Source organism: Arabidopsis thaliana, chromosome 5 (genome assembly GCF_000001735.4).
Source record: "Arabidopsis thaliana chromosome 5, partial sequence".
In the NCBI taxonomy this organism is placed as follows: domain Eukaryota; kingdom Viridiplantae; phylum Streptophyta; class Magnoliopsida; order Brassicales; family Brassicaceae; genus Arabidopsis; species Arabidopsis thaliana.
The window spans coordinates 4,472,986-4,487,797 of NC_003076.8; the positions used below are offsets into that span (position 1 = coordinate 4,472,986).

The window sequence follows — 14,812 nt, forward strand, 5'->3', positions numbered from 1 at the left end:
AGAGAGACCAAATGAGAAGTTATGAGAGATGGGAATTGCAGAAGGAAAAACAAAATTCCAAACAAAATGATTCTCATTAGATAAAAATACTGACAGAGAAGATGATGATAAACCCAAAACGTGATCAATTCAACTTTGTATATGCACTGGTGTATATAGTGTATATTCCTATACCCAATAAAAATCGAATAGAAATAGTAATCACCAAAAAATCTTTGCTTAAGTATCACGAATGCAACCTAGCTGCAATGGAAGCAACCTGAGCATCCATCTGTATCTCCCTAACTTTCTCAGCCGTGGCTCGGTGGAAGAACTGCTCCCTCGACAACAACCTCACATTCCTCAAATACTGATCAAACGGTAACGAACCATCTCTAAACGATTTATCCATGGAATAAACAACATCTTCAATAGCTAAATCCAATGCAGTACACTCTAACATCTGCTTAGACAATGAGTCAATGCATTCAAATGAATCATCAACATCCAAATCCACTAGCAAATCCTTGGCTTTCCCTTGATTCTCCCTAATCCAAGAGCCAAGAACATCAGTATTCATAGCAATAACCTGTAGTTGCTGCTCTAAGGTCTCTTTCTCAATCACCATCTCCTTAAAACCATTGTTGATCTCCTCTTCTCTTCTCTTAAGATCAGATTGTAAACTCAGTAATCCTTCCGTCTCCACTTCTCTAGCACTCCTCATCAATACAATATCACCATGAACCATCTCAACAATCCTGTTGATAGCGTTCTTCTTATATACCTCTGCCGCATCATCCGTCTGGCGAGGAGGAAGAGGTCTCGAGTATCCAGATCCGATCGAAGGAGACGGTTGCGGAGGAGGACGGCGCTGAGAGTAAAGCGGCGGATCACGAGAGAAGGCGGCGCTGAGATGAGAGGCGAGATCTACGAGATTGGAGCTAGGGTAAATCCAATTTTGGAGGTAAGGAAGAGAGACGAGTCCAGAAGGAGAGACATTAGAGTGAGGTCGTTTGATGATCATGTCGCGTGTAGGATTCACGTAAACGCAAGGAGGATACTGAGGGTAAGATTCGAGGAGCCAGATCACGACGGGGATGTTGTAGCTGACGCCTTGGAAAGGCATCGGGATTGTACCGTCGGCTTGGAGGAGAATCACGGATCGGCCATCGTTGTGTGTAAACGTTGCCGTTTTGGGGTCGAGGGAAGTGTAGGAAGAGATTAGGTTGAGGAGGTGTTGACGGATTAGCGACTTGGTGTTCTCGGCGTATGGAAGAGCGGAAGGGCCACGCTGGGTGAGTGCGGAGGAGAGGAATTGGTGGATCTCTTGCATCTTCGCCGGAGGAGGAGCCATTAGCAAGTCAAACTCCGATTACTTGAAGACGACGACAGATGACGAATAACGAATTCTTCTTAATTATGAATAGGCGAATTTGGTTTTATACCGGATCGAATAGTTTGGGAGAAATTAATCCAATTTAGTCTAAAGTTTTGAAAAAATAATGTAAATTTCTTCAAAGTAATAAAAAAAGTCTGAACTTCAAATTCCAATATTCTGCACCTAAACCAAAACTTTGACCCCAAAGATAAAAGTCTTAATAGTTGAAACTTCAAAATCATTCTGCAAAAAGAATCCTAAAATCAAAAAAGTAATCTAGTTTTCATTCATTCATTCTATTATTAGCTAAAGAACAATCTGAAACCAATTCTGACTTTGTTGTATCACTTTTATGTTTCAAGATGCATTGTTCAAACTCTCTATGTAAAACATTTTGATTAGTTATAATGCAATGCAGATGTTAAAAAAAGAAGTTAGATTCATGTTTTAGTATTTTCACACTTTTGTCTTAACTATTCCTTAAAACGTATCTATAATGAATTGATTTAATGAATAGTTTTAGTGTATATGATCTTGATCATGCTAAATTGACAATGGAGGTTGGAAGTTGGAACCAGTCAGGGAAACTTATGAATTCATATTCTCGGTTTCACTTTAAGTTACTTTTAGTTTGTAAACAATCCAAACTTTTCTAGATTAAATTGTAATAAGAAGAATAAACATTACAAAAGTAGGAAATATTGTCATACAGTGGGAAAACAATCTAGATAAAATCTGAAAAATCACTATATGTCGCGGTCTCTGCGGCACTCTGGAGGAGGTACGGGAAATCGGACGCGGTCAGTGCAATAGTTGTAGATGGTGTATCTCTTACGAACCCATTTGAGACGCTTGTACTGGTTAGCGTCCAAGTCCTGGAACTCTTTCTGATCCCACCAACGTTTTCCCTGCGTCTCGCAGAACTTAGCATTTACTGAAGCTTCACATCCATCGACGTGGAAGCCTCTGTAGGACGCGACAAAAGGAGCTTTTTCCCAGTTGGTCTTCTCCAACCCTCCCCTTGTGGCCCAGTCGTCTGCATTCCACAGACTCGAATATATCTTCATTGGTTGGTTGAATGGAAACTTCACCCCAACGTCTTTGCTATTCTTGAACACTCGTATCGGCACATCATCCACAAAGAACCTGTATTTGTGTTACATATACATTGATACACTTAGCTGTGAAATGTGGAGTAAAGGATAATACTTGAGGAATGCGAACTTACACAATCTGATACATGTTCCAGAGAACTGAATAGGAATGATAGTCCTTGGAAGGATCAAACCAGAGGTTGATTCGTTGCTCACGGTTTCCGGCGCCTCCTGTAAACACGTTAGTCTGCAAAATGTAAGGCTGGCCAGTTCTGTTCCCTAGAAACTCAAAGTCTATCTCATCATGTTCTGAGTTCTGGGACGACAACTGCACGAAAAAGCAAGATACAACTTTCAGTTAGCACTTAAGAAGATGTTCCGAATGATTGAGTAACGACTTTCGCTTACATAGAAGGCGGTCACAGTTCCAGCAGAGTCACCAGCAACCATCTTTATGTGCATACTGAAGTGGCCAAACAAGTAGGAACCTTTGGACTGAAAGCCAGTGCCTTTGCTCATTGAACAAGAACAGTCAGAAGAAGGGCTTAGATAATAAAACTGTGTCAGAGAAATATACAAGGCAGAGAAACTCACCAGTGTACTTGTCGAGGACAAGATGCACTTCAGAACCACCATTGAGATACTTAATGTGATCAAAAGCCCAAGTGGGGAAGTAGTTCCTCCCAAATGGAACATTAATGGACTTTTTAGGAGGTACACCAAATGCAACTGTGGCCAAAATCAGAAACGTGAGGCAGAGAGTTGATGAAAGACGACCCATTCTCACTCTGATCACACCAAACAAACACTATGCGGACATTTCTATTTATAGCCATCAATCAGCTTGCTCTTACGTCTTAACATAATATTTGATTATTAAAATCACTGCACTTTGTGTTTCTTTCAATGTTGGCAGCAGTAACTTAGGGAAGCAAGAGAATGTGATTGCATAAGAGGTGTTGCAGAGGCACATGGACCTCATCCCCATGTTATCGTTAATTAATGCATCTTTGGATGCTTTTACGTTTAAGATCTATGGGCAGAAGATAATAAAGAAACACTATTTGACACCAGATACCACCATATTTGCTTGGAAGCTTCCACACTCTCCATTGAGAGTCCAAACCGACCTGATAATTGGAATAATAACTCAGTAAAGATAGATTTGGCAAAAAACAAACCAAAAAGGTTCAAGTTTCAAGAGGATGGCTACAACAGAGACATCATCACATGACTTGAAGAAGCATGTGCGATTCACCATGGACAGAAACACAGAGAGCAATACTGTTCAAGCACATTATCGAGAACCAAAACCATTACAAGTTTATAAGCATACAAAAACATCAATAACAAAATTTAAAGATAAACCCTTGTCCCCTCAACTAAACAGATAACTCTAAATTAATCCGCAAAAATTTTAAACTGAATATAAAGATGTACATATAAAACTAGATTATTCAGAGAAACCAGCTAGAATTATCAACCAATCATCATCAAAAAGAAGAAAAAAATCCTTAGCAACTAGCAAGTCCATCCCAGCGAGAGAGAGAGTTCTACTAACCAGCTGATTCCGGCAGGCATGAGGACCGGAGAACGGGAGAAGGAGGGGAAAGACGAAACGATGTCGTTAAACGGAACAAAAGAACGGCCCCTGAATTAAATATCTATTTTCGACGGACCCTGAATTAATTATTATATCAGTAAATGGGCCTTAATAGGCTTTAATGAACTTGAAAACAGGCCTGCACAATTCGTAAAGATATGAGTCCGTGTATGCTGTTCCATGGAAACGAAGAATTAATGGTCGCCAAGTGCTCAATTAATCACACAAACAACAATAACATGAAGAAAAAAAACTGTATTTTATTTCGTCAAGGAGCTTGAAGGAAGAACGGACGTTGTTAGGTACAGATTGATAGAAGAAATTAATAAATATGTCCTGTTTTCATATTTTTCACTACGTAAAACAAAAATCTGTATGGATCATTGAGTCCTTCACCCCGAAACAAAAAACAAGGAGGAGCGTCAAATACATGTATATTAAGAATGAATTGGGGAGGGTGTATCTGGACTCTCGAGAGACAGTTGCTTCTGTAACCACATCTGTCTATGGAAGCGGGTAATAAAAAGATCAGCCACTTTGTCGATCTCGTCTTCCAACCGAAACTCTTCTCCATTGTCCTCCTTGGAGTGCTTCACCATCTCTATCACCGAACCTTCTGCCTCAAACAACGAGTGTCTCAAGTCTGGATACTTTTCTTCTTCCCCTTCTTCATCATCTTCCTCCTCTGTATATTGATATTGTACATGCGGAGAGACAGGAGTGCTAGACATGGCGTTAACGTTTTGGCTATACACAACCACCATGTTTTTATCATGATAATCTTGAACATCCTTGTTATCATGATCTATCTTTTTTGATGTTTGATTGCTCTTGAGCTTGTGAGACAAAGAACCCACCACCATGTGTCTGTTGTGGAGCAGCGAAAATATTACGAGACGTGTCTTGAAGGCTCTTGTCTTCCTCTTAAGCTCCTTCGTCTTGTCCTTTGCTAGACAAGTCAACATGTTTATTATCTGCTTCACGAAATCTGACGCCTTCTTCATTTTTATAATATGTTTGCTTGGCTTCTTCGCTTTTGGATAGGTTTTGTATATTGTAAAGGAGTCTATATGGAGAATGGAAAATGGGAGAGATGAAGGTAGGGTTACATATATACTACAATCACAATGATGGTGCTGGCTAAGGAAGTTCATAAAGCTAGAGAGAACACGTGACTACGTCTGGCTGGTTTAGATGACACATTTCACAATCTTCCGGGGACCACTCCTCTTTTTGCCTCAGTTCATATTTTTCTTTTAACACTATCATCCAATCCTTATTTCAGAAAAGGTTTTCTTTCACAATTTTATTTAAAATCATCTTTGAACGAAAATTTTGTAAACAATGATGATTACAACTATAGAAATTTTGAACAAGGTTGATTAAACGTTAAGGAAACAATGTGAAAGTGAAACTGTGACAAATATTCCTCCGTTGTATTTTGGTTTTCAATATGATAATGTTTAGTCAACCAAAGCAGCTCGCAAAGACGCAAACTCTCTCGTCTCAAAAGTAAAAGAAGAACCTCTAAAATTAAGATACGTTCCCGTTGATTGAGGCCAAATCACTTTACGTTTTTCTTTAATTTTCGCCTTTTTATGCCTTTTGCTATTATCATATTCGCGTGTCTCCTTTTTCTATTGTATAGTAATGCTTGAAGAAATATCTCAAAACCAGACTCGGTTCTTCAGACATGTCTCGATATCTTTTGGCCAAACACGAACTAACAATTTGCATAGACGTGATATACTAATCATCATATATCTCGGCGTTTCTAGACGTTAAATAAAAAGTAGATCATGTGACTTGCGGAAACAATATATTAAGACAAGTGTCGTAGCTTTCAGCAATAAAAGAGTGAAAGAAACACAAAAATATTCGCACCACCATAAGGTACTTTATGTTATGGCCGTTTCAAGCTGCATTTGATTGTTTTATCCTTTTATCATTTTCCTCATAACTTAACCACTAAGGTTTCACCATTCCCTCTCCCCACGCGCACTACTCCAAATTTCAAGCTATCAAAGCATACAAATAGTACAAGACATATCTGGGCCAGTGCTTGGGCCCATAATAAGAAGATCCAATCTTCAAGACAGCTTCATGTCGTTAGGCTTCCAAATGCAAATCTCACTGTTAGTTTAGTTTTGAGTTAATAATCAATCAACATCTACCTCAACAAACAAATCAAACCTATTGTTAGCATTATAACATGTATCTTTTCAAGTAATTAACAAGAGTACCAAAGTCTGTAACATCTTAAATTGCAACCAATGTTTGAATTCATTTCAACATATCTTTGTTTTTTCGTTAAAGCTAACTCAGACTGCGGTGAAAGACAAAGAAGATGATAAGGATAAAGTGGTTGCGACGAAATGAAAGAAGGATGTGATAACATGGCAAGCCTTTAGCTTAGGCAGTCCCATGTCAAAGAAGGTAGATGAGAAACATACCTTGGGTTCCTCTTCTTTTCCTTATTTGACATGAGATTGCCAAGCTATAAGGCTTGTGTTAATACTTTTTCATATTCTCTTGTGCAATCTGAAAGTTTTATCTTCATCCATATCATCATCTTTGTCTTTCACCACCACAGGGCAGGCTGAGTTTGTGATAACCAAGACAAACTTATAAATGTAACATGATGGAAACAACATTTCCAGAAACCAAATGGAACATAAACATCAGCTAAAGTGACAATTAACCATGCTATTCTCAATCAACAAGGACTATACCATCATTCTTCTATTAAGCAAGTCATCACCATCTTTCATCTATACGAGGATTGAACATTATATATTGAACAAACAAAATGGGATAAAGACTTGTCAAAGCAGCAACAAGTTCCAAAAGAGTGACTGAGAGCTTACAAAAAAGGCAAAGCGATAGGATTTGATAAGGTTTCAAGCCTGAGTGCCTGTCAACGACTTCATCTGAATGTGATTAGAATCAGCATTGTTAGTCGGCAAAGCTTCATAAGAACCAGTTCTTCTCACTCCGGCCGCCATCACCACCATCGTGTAAGTCACAAAGATGAGGATAACCACAAGCACGACGTGTACAGTGAACATTAGATCCAATATAGAAACAGCTCTTAGCTTAGAGTCCTGAATATCACATTGGGTTGATCCTTCAACACCGCTTTGAACATCAAGAAGACGATGACATCCCTCAGGAATAAACCCATCAACGTAGAGAGAGAGTCCAGTCTGAAGCTGCCAGAGACCTTGAAGACAAATGGCAGCAGCGAGAGCAGCGTCAGCAATAAAGAGTCTTGAACGGCAAGCGAGAAGCAAACAGAGGAGAGAGCATAACGCGGAGATACGAGCAGAGAGGGAATCACAATGAGCTTGAAGATCAGATGTTTGAATTGCAGCTGATGAAGACGCGGCGGAGTAATGGAGGAAGAAACCAACGGAGGCGAGTGCGAAGAGGAGATCGGAAGGGAGAGGGATTAACGAGGTTGAATCGGAGAGGAGATAGTAAATGGCGATGATGAGGAAGAGGAAGAACACGGCGGCGGAATTGAGAGATGAGAATCGGTGAACAGGAGTACTTCCTTTGACGAGAGGATCGGAGTAGAAGGAGATTAGGGTTTCGTGAAGGAAAGCGACGAATAGAGAGAGTATGAGGATGAACAGTGGTAGATTTTGGAGGCGGTTGTGATTGTGGTGGTTGTTTCCGGTGACGGAGGAGAGACGTGGAAAAGGGTAAAAGGGTTTCGCGGCGTAGGATTGGGGAGATTTAAGGAGATGGAAGAAAGTGCAGATGAGATGATACAATCCTAGGGTTAGTAGTGACGCTGAAGCGAAGAGCTTGTACATCATCTCTCCCATTTTCGAAGCTTGATTTTAGGGTTTTGTTGTTGTTGGTCGGGATTTGTATGACTGATAAACTTTCTCCGATCTGCTTAAGAGAGGTAATAGAGAGGACGATCTGGTCAACTGCTCCTTTAAGTTGACCGGTTAGTATTGTTAAACCAGCTGACTTTTTCGGTTATTTGACAATTAATTGCACTATTTAAACCGGTTTTATAATGGATTTTCCCGGTAGTTGGTAATTCAATATTGTATTTGTCAGGAAGAGATTGATTGGTGCTTGATTTGTTGCAACATGACTACATGAGCATGATGTTTCACATTCTTAACTAATAGAAATGGATTTAGACTATTTATGGGGACGAAGTGGTACATACAATGTGTTGGTGACGACCAATAATCATAATTAACTAATAGAGCATTAAAAAAACAAAGAATCAACCGTCTTAATTAAGCAAAGCAAAGCAAAGCTGCTATAGACAATGAGAGATTCAGCTAATTATGTGATGGCAATATGACAAAACAGTGGCTGCAATAGCTAATGTTGTCATCCAATAGGACTGAGAAAAGGTGTTGCCAATGGAGGAACTTCGGTCTGAGTTTGTAGATCCTCCTCTAGAACCTGCAAGAACACAAAATATTCATGAAACATCTTTTGATTGAAAAAAAAAGAAAGAACTAAGGTTTGAGTGTGTACGAGTCAAGCAAGCAATGGGATTGACATGTTCTCCACATCGAGCAGGCAACATTTGAGCATCATTGACATCGATGCCAGCTCGCTCGGCTTGAGAACTCCAACGGTTACTAATCATACGGCACAAGCACTCTGGATTGTTCCTTATCACTGATTTGAGAGGATTACAACAAACTTGAGGTACTTCCTTGGTCCCATTCAGGTAATTTAGGCATGGAGCAAGTTGGTTTAGACACGAAACGCTCTGCCCATTTATCCGCATCCCCGAGCTAGCTGCAACTAGAAGAAGTACAACGTAAAAAGAGAAAAACTTCATCCCCATCATCATATCACCTTAGTTTACTATTTTGAGTGTTACTAAAACACTTTTGTACTTGTTTAATTTTTATGTTTGGTGACCAGCTTTTAAGATAGGTAGACATGGTTCACCAGTCAAACCTACTACCACCGTTTGACCATCCTCAACAGGTAAGTTACCAGAAGAACCCATCAAATATGAAATAATTTTACATTACGTAAGCAAATACCAAAACCACAGAAGTAGAATAACAAATTGTTATTCCATCCTAGAATATAGTTCTCGTTCAACCATAAGAAAAACACACAGAGGTTTGGGCTATACAAAGTATGTCATGCCAACTAATAACCCATCGAATAATGGGCTTTTGATGTCCAAGGCCCATATATATTAAATATGTATTTGAAAGTAACACAAGAGCAGTTTCTTGTTTTCATTAATCAAGATACAAATGATAACTTGTTATTGAAAAACTAATGACAAACAGTCACTTTGATCACATAGGCAGAGATCAAGGACGGCGAAACATAGATAAACCCAAAAAAGAAGAAGAAGGAAAAGGTACAAATGAGGAAGGTATTAAATATGGACGATGAGAAAGAATTAGGAGCCAAAGTAGTTGAAACCTTGAGGGAAAGAGTCAGAAACCGGAGGCATTCTGCTGAACATTGGACTATGTACGTACTCAGACGAGTAGTCGTCACCGGTCCAGGTCCACTGTGGTTGGCTATAACACGAATTCGACAAGTCGCTCGGGAGAGGAGGCAGCTCATTACTACTGTCATTAGAATAGCAATAAGAATTCGAAGATTGAGAGCCACCAAACATGTAACTGTCCACTTGATCACAATGAGGCTGAAGCATTGGCGAGTCAGTGGATGAGTATTGGTTAAACATCATCATGTAATCGACAGGATCATTGCTAGGAGGAGCAGGAGGAGGTGGAGGAGGAGGAGGATCGTCAGGAGAAACAATGGAGGTGACGGATGAGGAAGGAGGCATGTCTGAGTAAACAAAGTTGGTTCTGGCACGTGTGCCACGCATGGACCGAGCAGCTCTATCGTAGGCCAAGGCAGCTTCTTCCGCCGTATCGAAAGTGCCAAGCCAGTGACGCTCCTTCGTAGTTGGGTCTCTAATCTCAGCTGCGTATCTTCCCCAAGGCCTTCTTCTCACCCCAAGAAACCTTGTACCAACCTGATCGTCTTGCTTCTTCTTGCTCTTTGATGATGTTGTGTTCATCTTTCTAATAATGATACTATACCTTTATGCATACACAGATCAATAAATGTCCGATATATCTATCTTTTTTCTAGTTGAAGGAAGAGAGGGAATGTGTGTTGGTCTTGGAAAAGTATCCCTTACCACAACCCTTTTATATAAGAGCTATACCTTTCCTTTTTCTCTCTCTTTTTTCATTGTGTATAATTCTTTTATATATCTTTTTATTCCAATTGAAACAACATTTAAAAATGGCTCTGTGTTGAGTTAATTGTGGCCCATGATATATCAATTATCAGTCAATCAAAAGTATATAATTATGATTAAGTTACCACTTGATAGCATGTTTCATGCATTTCTCAAGGTTGTTCTACACTAGTGATTTCATTTTTATACATGGTTAATTCTGCTAAAATATAATGCTGAGTTCCGACTGCCTTTAATCATACAAGTGCTAATATATCAACTCAATCAATTACAATAGTAATACATAAGAGCTTCTTTTTGTTAGGTGATGTATATATTAGAGAAGAGAGTGAAAGAATAACAAAGAAATTAGGATCATTATCAAAAATAACTTAAACAAATACAATCCGTTAGCATATTATATATAAATATCGATAGATACACATAATCATCATTCATCAACAATAATAAGCTGAAACAAAGGGATTAGGAATGATAAGAGCCATGATTAGCATGTTACCTTAGATACCAGTGTCCCGAGTCTAATAATAATAACATGTCCGAATTGATTAACAAATTAACGAGAGATAACGTAATAGATAAACTATTCAATTCAGAGAATATATTTGGTATAACGCGTCCAAATACTACTGCATGTGATGGTCCATATTGAATGATGGAATGTGCATGAACTGCGAATTTAACATGAAAAAGAGAAGCAAACCCTGATTATTGCATATATGAAAACGCAAACACTTTCCGTCTTATCAATCATACAACACATAAAAAAACAATGAGTTTGGTGTTTTGGTTAAAGTTAATAATTGGTAAAGAAGGGTGCAATGATGGCCGCATGATGGAAGGTAGTCGACTAAATTATGAGGAGGAAAGTCATTACTTAAGCAGCTATTATATCATTATATGTGTATTAATCTTGTATTACTAATACGTCAGAGTAGGGTTTTGACTTTTGACCAACACAAAATTAAAAGAGTTGAAGTCTCATGCATTAGAGAGAGATTATGATATTTGATATGAGTATCTAAGGAAGCAAGTGGTAGCCTTTCTAAGACGATCTTATTTTGTGTCAGAGGAAGACCAAAGACCATTTATGTTTATGTTTGGCTACACGACCAACGTTATGGACGGTGATAGTGGATCGTATCATTTCTTAATCTTTTATAATATATACGTCCCATTTGTCTACATGTACAATAATCACAATGTGTGTTAGCGTTAATTAATTAGAGATTAGTCAAAAACAATATAGGGGTAGTGCATGTGCTCCCAATTTTATAGGCTGCAACTTCAATGAATATTGCCACACCCTTTTTCTTTCATCTCCCACTTTCTAATCCCAAGGCATCTATCTATTTCCTTATAATTTAATCATTTATGTGTTTGTCCTCTTGGCTATGAATATGATATCGTCTCTTCCTAAATTCAGTTTCTCAAATTATATATATTCTGACCAAAATACTCCATTCATATTCATTTGCTATATACTATTTTAAAACAAACATGCATTATTGAGAACAAAGGAATTTGGGTTGCATGTGAGCAATCTTTTATGCTTTTGAAATTTTATCTTTAATCTTAATTTCATTGGAGTAAACAAGCCCTATAATTTATGTTCCCTCACTTTTGACCAACTCTCATTTTTCTCGTTTAATTTTATATTCTAAAGTCCAATCTTGATGCATTGAATCTTGTTTACATTTACGTTCCGCTTCTATTCTCTATCGCCTCTTATTATTCTCCGATATCCACAGACCACAGGTTTCTTTACTTAATTAGTACTACGTTCTCATGGTCTACGGTGGAATATTAGTACATGTAAGAACTATATAAAATGTATCAATGGACAAAATATTTATACGAATCCTACTTAATTAGGATTTAGGTCAAGAGCCCTAATTAAGCCCTCCCAGTCAGATCACCGCCTTTTTCACTACCATCACTACTCTTAAGTGACTTCGGCATTTGCAATACCATTCTCGAACGTTGTATGTAACGTCCTCGAACAACTGGAGATATACACAAGCTGACAAGTGAACACATGCATATCCCAATTCTTAACTATATCAGTTTTATGGAAATTGGAAGGATGTTTTGTTCTATGGTCCGAGTCTCAAATTGACGAAACTAGCAATTCTCTATAACTCATCTCGAACTATTCTTGATGCAAATAATTTGATGATCAATTATCTGAGGGTTTGGGCCTCTAATTGTGTTAGTTTAGTAGAAACTAGAAAGAAAAAAAAAGGGAAGAAAGAAGAGAAGGCATGTGCGCCCAACGTGGAAAGGCATTTTCTTGGACGCTTAACATAATTAATCCTTTTTCTAATTATTGCCTAACACAAACATCTTTTGTCTTACTTAAATCTAATTACTCTTTTAATCAAACGACCATGTGATGAGCGCACTAAGTAGATTCATAATTCTCAACCACATTCAAAAGTTAAAAACAAAGTATGTCTGCTTTTGGCTCATCTAAACCTGAAGGTGACATGGGAGAAAATTTAGGGGCACGAGCTTTGCAGTCACCTATCAATTAATCCATTAATCTAACTAGTCTATACACGTTATCCGATGAAGAAGTGTAAAATGTTGGAATTGCCGAGTTAAAATAAAAGATAATTACCTTCCAACACTTGCAAGGGCACTAATATGCAAATGCTCAGGTTCTTCTTCTCTTTAGACCAACAAACTCATTTTGCTTAAACACTTCTACTTCTTTTCCTAGTTTATCTGCAGTTTCCTGCATCCTCTTCTGAGACTCAGCCATTTCTCCAGCCACTTCCCTGCAACTTGCTCCAAATTTTAATGTCTCAGCTTCACAACAAACCATCTCCTTCTCTGTTTCAAGTAAAGTTTTCCTGAGATGACTAGTTTTCTCATGAAGTAACCTTAGTCGCCTGTACGAAGCCATAAATTCACTCAACATTTGTACATGTTTCCCTGAAATACTCTCCAATTGAAGCTTCTCTGAGTTGTACTGATCAATTAGGTTCTGCAAGCAAGGGAATGACCACTCAGCTCCATCAATTTCAGGTTGCTCATGGTTTGTCCTTCCATGTATCACAACAGAACCACTAGAGACCGTATCTCTGATCAAATCACTCATCGCTTCATCCACACTCAACTTAGAAAGAGCACTATTTGTTGGCTGATCACCATTCTGAGTCTTTTTCCATGGCTCTTCAGGTTCGCTCGTAACCGGATCAAACAGAGAGATACCTAGTAAATAGCATAAGAGTTCAAAGAACAAAAAAGTGTATTCCAAGCATAATACTTTAATAGAATCAAAATTGTCCATAAGTGAAGTACCTTGGTTCAGAGCAGTAGAGTGTACATCAGAAACAGACATTGAAATGGAATCCAAATTTTCTAATGTAGAATCATCCTCTGCACTAACAGAATCTTGACATTCTACTACACAATCATCCTCTATACCACTAACAGAAGCTTGACATTCTTTCTCTGATGCCATTTGGTTTGCAATTTCCGGTATAACACCACCACGAGCCTGTAAGCTACTCTCAACATCACTCAAAATTTGATCAGCTTCAACCCAAAAATCAATCTCATCCATAACATCACAACTAGGAATCATCTCAACATCTTCCCACTTGAAGAATCCACAAGCTCCAAATCCCTAACACAATTTCTTAAAACAATGTTAACCAGAATTATCAACTATGAGCTTTAAACTTGCGAACGAGTCAAAACCTTTTTGATGCAGCATATCAGGTAAGCTCTACCGGAAACGTCTTTAACTCTCCGGCAAGGTCCAGCACCGCAGGAACAAATCGGGATGGTGAAGGCAGGACGGAATTTGATATCTTCGTCGGTTACTTTGTCACACCATTTGAAGAAACAGCAATTCTGAGCCTGCGAATTTCAAATGTCGTCAGTAACAAATTCAAATTTCCTCGCGAATTTTGCAGGAGATGAAGAATCAGTAAAGAAAGCGAGTACGAACCGTTGGACACTTGTAGAACTTCCTTCCGGGATTTTCTCGAGTATTCGCGACCTTGATTTCACAGAAACCTCCGCCGCATGGGCATTGGATCGCCGGTGGAGGATCATCGGTGTAGGATTTGAGAGGACAATCGTTGATCCAGTGGCCAGCCTGACGGCATCGGAAGCAATCTCCGGTCTGCATTGTGCCGTTAAGCATTCGTCGAACATTCTCCTTCTCGGGATGTTAATATGGGCCAGGTCATCTTTTTTAAGCCCACATAATTTATTTTTAGCTATGACTGAACAAAACATGCTGAATATGGGACGGGCTTAATGGGCCTGAAGACTTTAAGCAGATTAACGAAACAAGTGTGTTGTGTATAATATGAGAACCATGTCGTTCTGATCGGTTAAAAACTACAGCTGACCAAATAACATCTATAGGCTTCTGCGGATATGACTCTACGGCGTCTACGCCTCGCATGCCTATCATATTTAACCGTCAATAATGGATTTGGCGGTTTTGGTAGGCCGGGTCAACCGGATTAAAAGAAAACGGTTTGGAGTCCTTCCTTGCAATT

The 14,812-nt window shown here is 38.8% G+C and overlaps 7 protein-coding genes and 1 non-coding gene across 14 annotated transcripts; all 8 read right to left on the minus strand.

Annotated features, from left to right (window-relative positions):
• On the minus strand, positions 1-1,545 carry ELC-Like (ELCH-like protein). The gene has a single exon (NM_121389.3). It carries the CDS (start codon positions 1,331-1,333, stop codon positions 227-229), a length of 1,107 nt encoding a protein of 368 aa, NP_196890.1. The 5' UTR covers positions 1,334-1,545; the 3' UTR covers positions 1-226.
• Positions 1,546-1,936: 391 nt separating this feature from the next.
• On the minus strand, positions 1,937-4,105 carry XTH5 (xyloglucan endotransglucosylase/hydrolase 5). Of its 3 annotated transcripts, none has more exons than NM_121390.5 (5): positions 4,013-4,105; positions 3,046-3,581; positions 2,860-2,960; positions 2,586-2,779; positions 1,937-2,503 (listed from the first exon to the last, which is right to left on the minus strand). In NM_121390.5, the coding sequence occupies exons 2-5, from the start codon at positions 3,230-3,232 to the stop codon at positions 2,104-2,106; spliced, it is 882 nt and encodes a 293-aa protein (NP_196891.1). In that variant the 5' UTR covers positions 3,233-3,581; positions 4,013-4,105; the 3' UTR covers positions 1,937-2,103. The 3 variants fall into 3 exon arrangements, with proteins under 3 accessions (NP_196891.1, NP_001331375.1, NP_001331376.1); NM_001343298.1 differs by having other exon boundaries at positions 3,046-3,735; NM_001343297.1 differs by having other exon boundaries at positions 3,046-4,105.
• A 151-nt stretch (positions 4,106-4,256) lies between these two features.
• On the minus strand, positions 4,257-5,321 carry AT5G13880 (cotton fiber protein). 2 transcript variants are annotated; one of them, NM_001343299.1, is made up of 1 exon: positions 4,257-5,321. In NM_001343299.1, the coding sequence occupies exon 1, from the start codon at positions 5,206-5,208 to the stop codon at positions 4,492-4,494; it is 717 nt and encodes a 238-aa protein (NP_001332732.1). In that variant the 5' UTR covers positions 5,209-5,321; the 3' UTR covers positions 4,257-4,491. The 2 variants fall into 2 exon arrangements, with proteins under 2 accessions (NP_001332732.1, NP_568291.1); NM_121391.2 differs by having other exon boundaries at positions 4,308-5,195.
• Positions 5,322-5,801: 480 nt separating this feature from the next.
• Positions 5,802-8,164, minus strand: AT5G13890 (plant viral-response family protein (DUF716)). Of its 3 annotated transcripts, none has more exons than NM_121392.3 (2): positions 6,922-8,111; positions 5,802-6,187 (listed from the first exon to the last, which is right to left on the minus strand). In NM_121392.3, exon 1 carries the CDS (start codon positions 7,885-7,887, stop codon positions 6,955-6,957), a length of 933 nt encoding a protein of 310 aa, NP_196893.1. In that variant the 5' UTR covers positions 7,888-8,111; the 3' UTR covers positions 5,802-6,187; positions 6,922-6,954. The 3 variants fall into 3 exon arrangements, with proteins under 3 accessions (NP_196893.1, NP_850817.1, NP_850816.1); NM_180486.2 differs by having other exon boundaries at positions 5,858-6,168; positions 6,922-8,164; NM_180485.3 differs by lacking the exon at positions 5,802-6,187 and having other exon boundaries at positions 6,782-7,943.
• On the minus strand, positions 6,412-6,606 carry MIR848. Its single transcript, NR_143263.1, has one exon. It is a non-coding gene; the product is annotated as a microRNA ath-MIR848 precursor (primary transcript).
• AT5G13900 (Bifunctional inhibitor/lipid-transfer protein/seed storage 2S albumin superfamily protein) lies at positions 8,137-8,965 on the minus strand. The gene is made up of 2 exons (NM_121393.4): positions 8,567-8,965; positions 8,137-8,491 (listed from the first exon to the last, which is right to left on the minus strand). Exons 1-2 carry the CDS (start codon positions 8,889-8,891, stop codon positions 8,361-8,363), a joined length of 456 nt encoding a protein of 151 aa, NP_196894.1. The 5' UTR covers positions 8,892-8,965; the 3' UTR covers positions 8,137-8,360.
• A 177-nt stretch (positions 8,966-9,142) lies between these two features.
• On the minus strand, positions 9,143-10,262 carry LEP (Integrase-type DNA-binding superfamily protein). The gene has a single exon (NM_121394.2). The coding sequence runs from the start codon at positions 10,098-10,100 to the stop codon at positions 9,465-9,467; it is 636 nt and encodes a 211-aa protein (NP_196895.1). The 5' UTR covers positions 10,101-10,262; the 3' UTR covers positions 9,143-9,464.
• Positions 10,263-12,640: 2,378 nt separating this feature from the next.
• Positions 12,641-14,541, minus strand: AT5G13920 (GRF zinc finger / Zinc knuckle protein). Of its 2 annotated transcripts, NM_121395.2 has the most exons (4): positions 14,251-14,541; positions 13,998-14,159; positions 13,596-13,923; positions 12,641-13,505 (listed from the first exon to the last, which is right to left on the minus strand). In NM_121395.2, exons 1-4 carry the CDS (start codon positions 14,446-14,448, stop codon positions 12,946-12,948), a joined length of 1,248 nt encoding a protein of 415 aa, NP_196896.1. In that variant the 5' UTR covers positions 14,449-14,541; the 3' UTR covers positions 12,641-12,945. The 2 variants fall into 2 exon arrangements, with proteins under 2 accessions (NP_196896.1, NP_001331643.1); NM_001343300.1 differs by having other exon boundaries at positions 12,641-13,923.
• Positions 14,542-14,812: the final 271 nt, after the last annotated feature.

Excerpts from the sequence above, each read along its gene's own strand:
- ELC-Like (NM_121389.3), bottom strand. The coding sequence starts at position 1,333 with ATGGCTCCTCCTCCGGCGAAGATGCAAGAGATCCACCAATTCCTCTCC.
- XTH5 (NM_121390.5), bottom strand. The coding sequence starts at position 3,232 with ATGGGTCGTCTTTCATCAACTCTCTGCCTCACGTTTCTGATTTTGGCC. Across the intron at positions 2,961-3,045 it reads TGTCCTCGACAAGTACACTG|GCACTGGCTTTCAGTCCAAA; the intron begins GTGAGTTTCTCT and ends CAATGAGCAAAG. Across the intron at positions 2,780-2,859 it reads GAACTGTGACCGCCTTCTAT|TTGTCGTCCCAGAACTCAGA; the intron begins GTAAGCGAAAGT and ends TTTTTCGTGCAG.
- AT5G13880 (NM_001343299.1), bottom strand. The coding sequence starts at position 5,208 with ATGAACTTCCTTAGCCAGCACCATCATTGTGATTGTAGTATATATGTA.
- AT5G13890 (NM_121392.3), bottom strand. The coding sequence starts at position 7,887 with ATGGGAGAGATGATGTACAAGCTCTTCGCTTCAGCGTCACTACTAACC.
- AT5G13900 (NM_121393.4), bottom strand. The coding sequence starts at position 8,891 with ATGATGATGGGGATGAAGTTTTTCTCTTTTTACGTTGTACTTCTTCTA. Across the intron at positions 8,492-8,566 it reads TCCCATTGCTTGCTTGACTC|GTTCTAGAGGAGGATCTACA; the intron begins GTACACACTCAA and ends GTGTTCTTGCAG.
- LEP (NM_121394.2), bottom strand. The coding sequence starts at position 10,100 with ATGAACACAACATCATCAAAGAGCAAGAAGAAGCAAGACGATCAGGTT.
- AT5G13920 (NM_001343300.1), bottom strand. The coding sequence starts at position 14,448 with ATGCTTAACGGCACAATGCAGACCGGAGATTGCTTCCGATGCCGTCAG. Across the intron at positions 14,160-14,250 it reads AGTTCTACAAGTGTCCAACG|GCTCAGAATTGCTGTTTCTT; the intron begins GTTCGTACTCGC and ends TGAAATTCGCAG. Across the intron at positions 13,924-13,997 it reads TGATATGCTGCATCAAAAAG|GGATTTGGAGCTTGTGGATT; the intron begins GTTTTGACTCGT and ends AAATTGTGTTAG.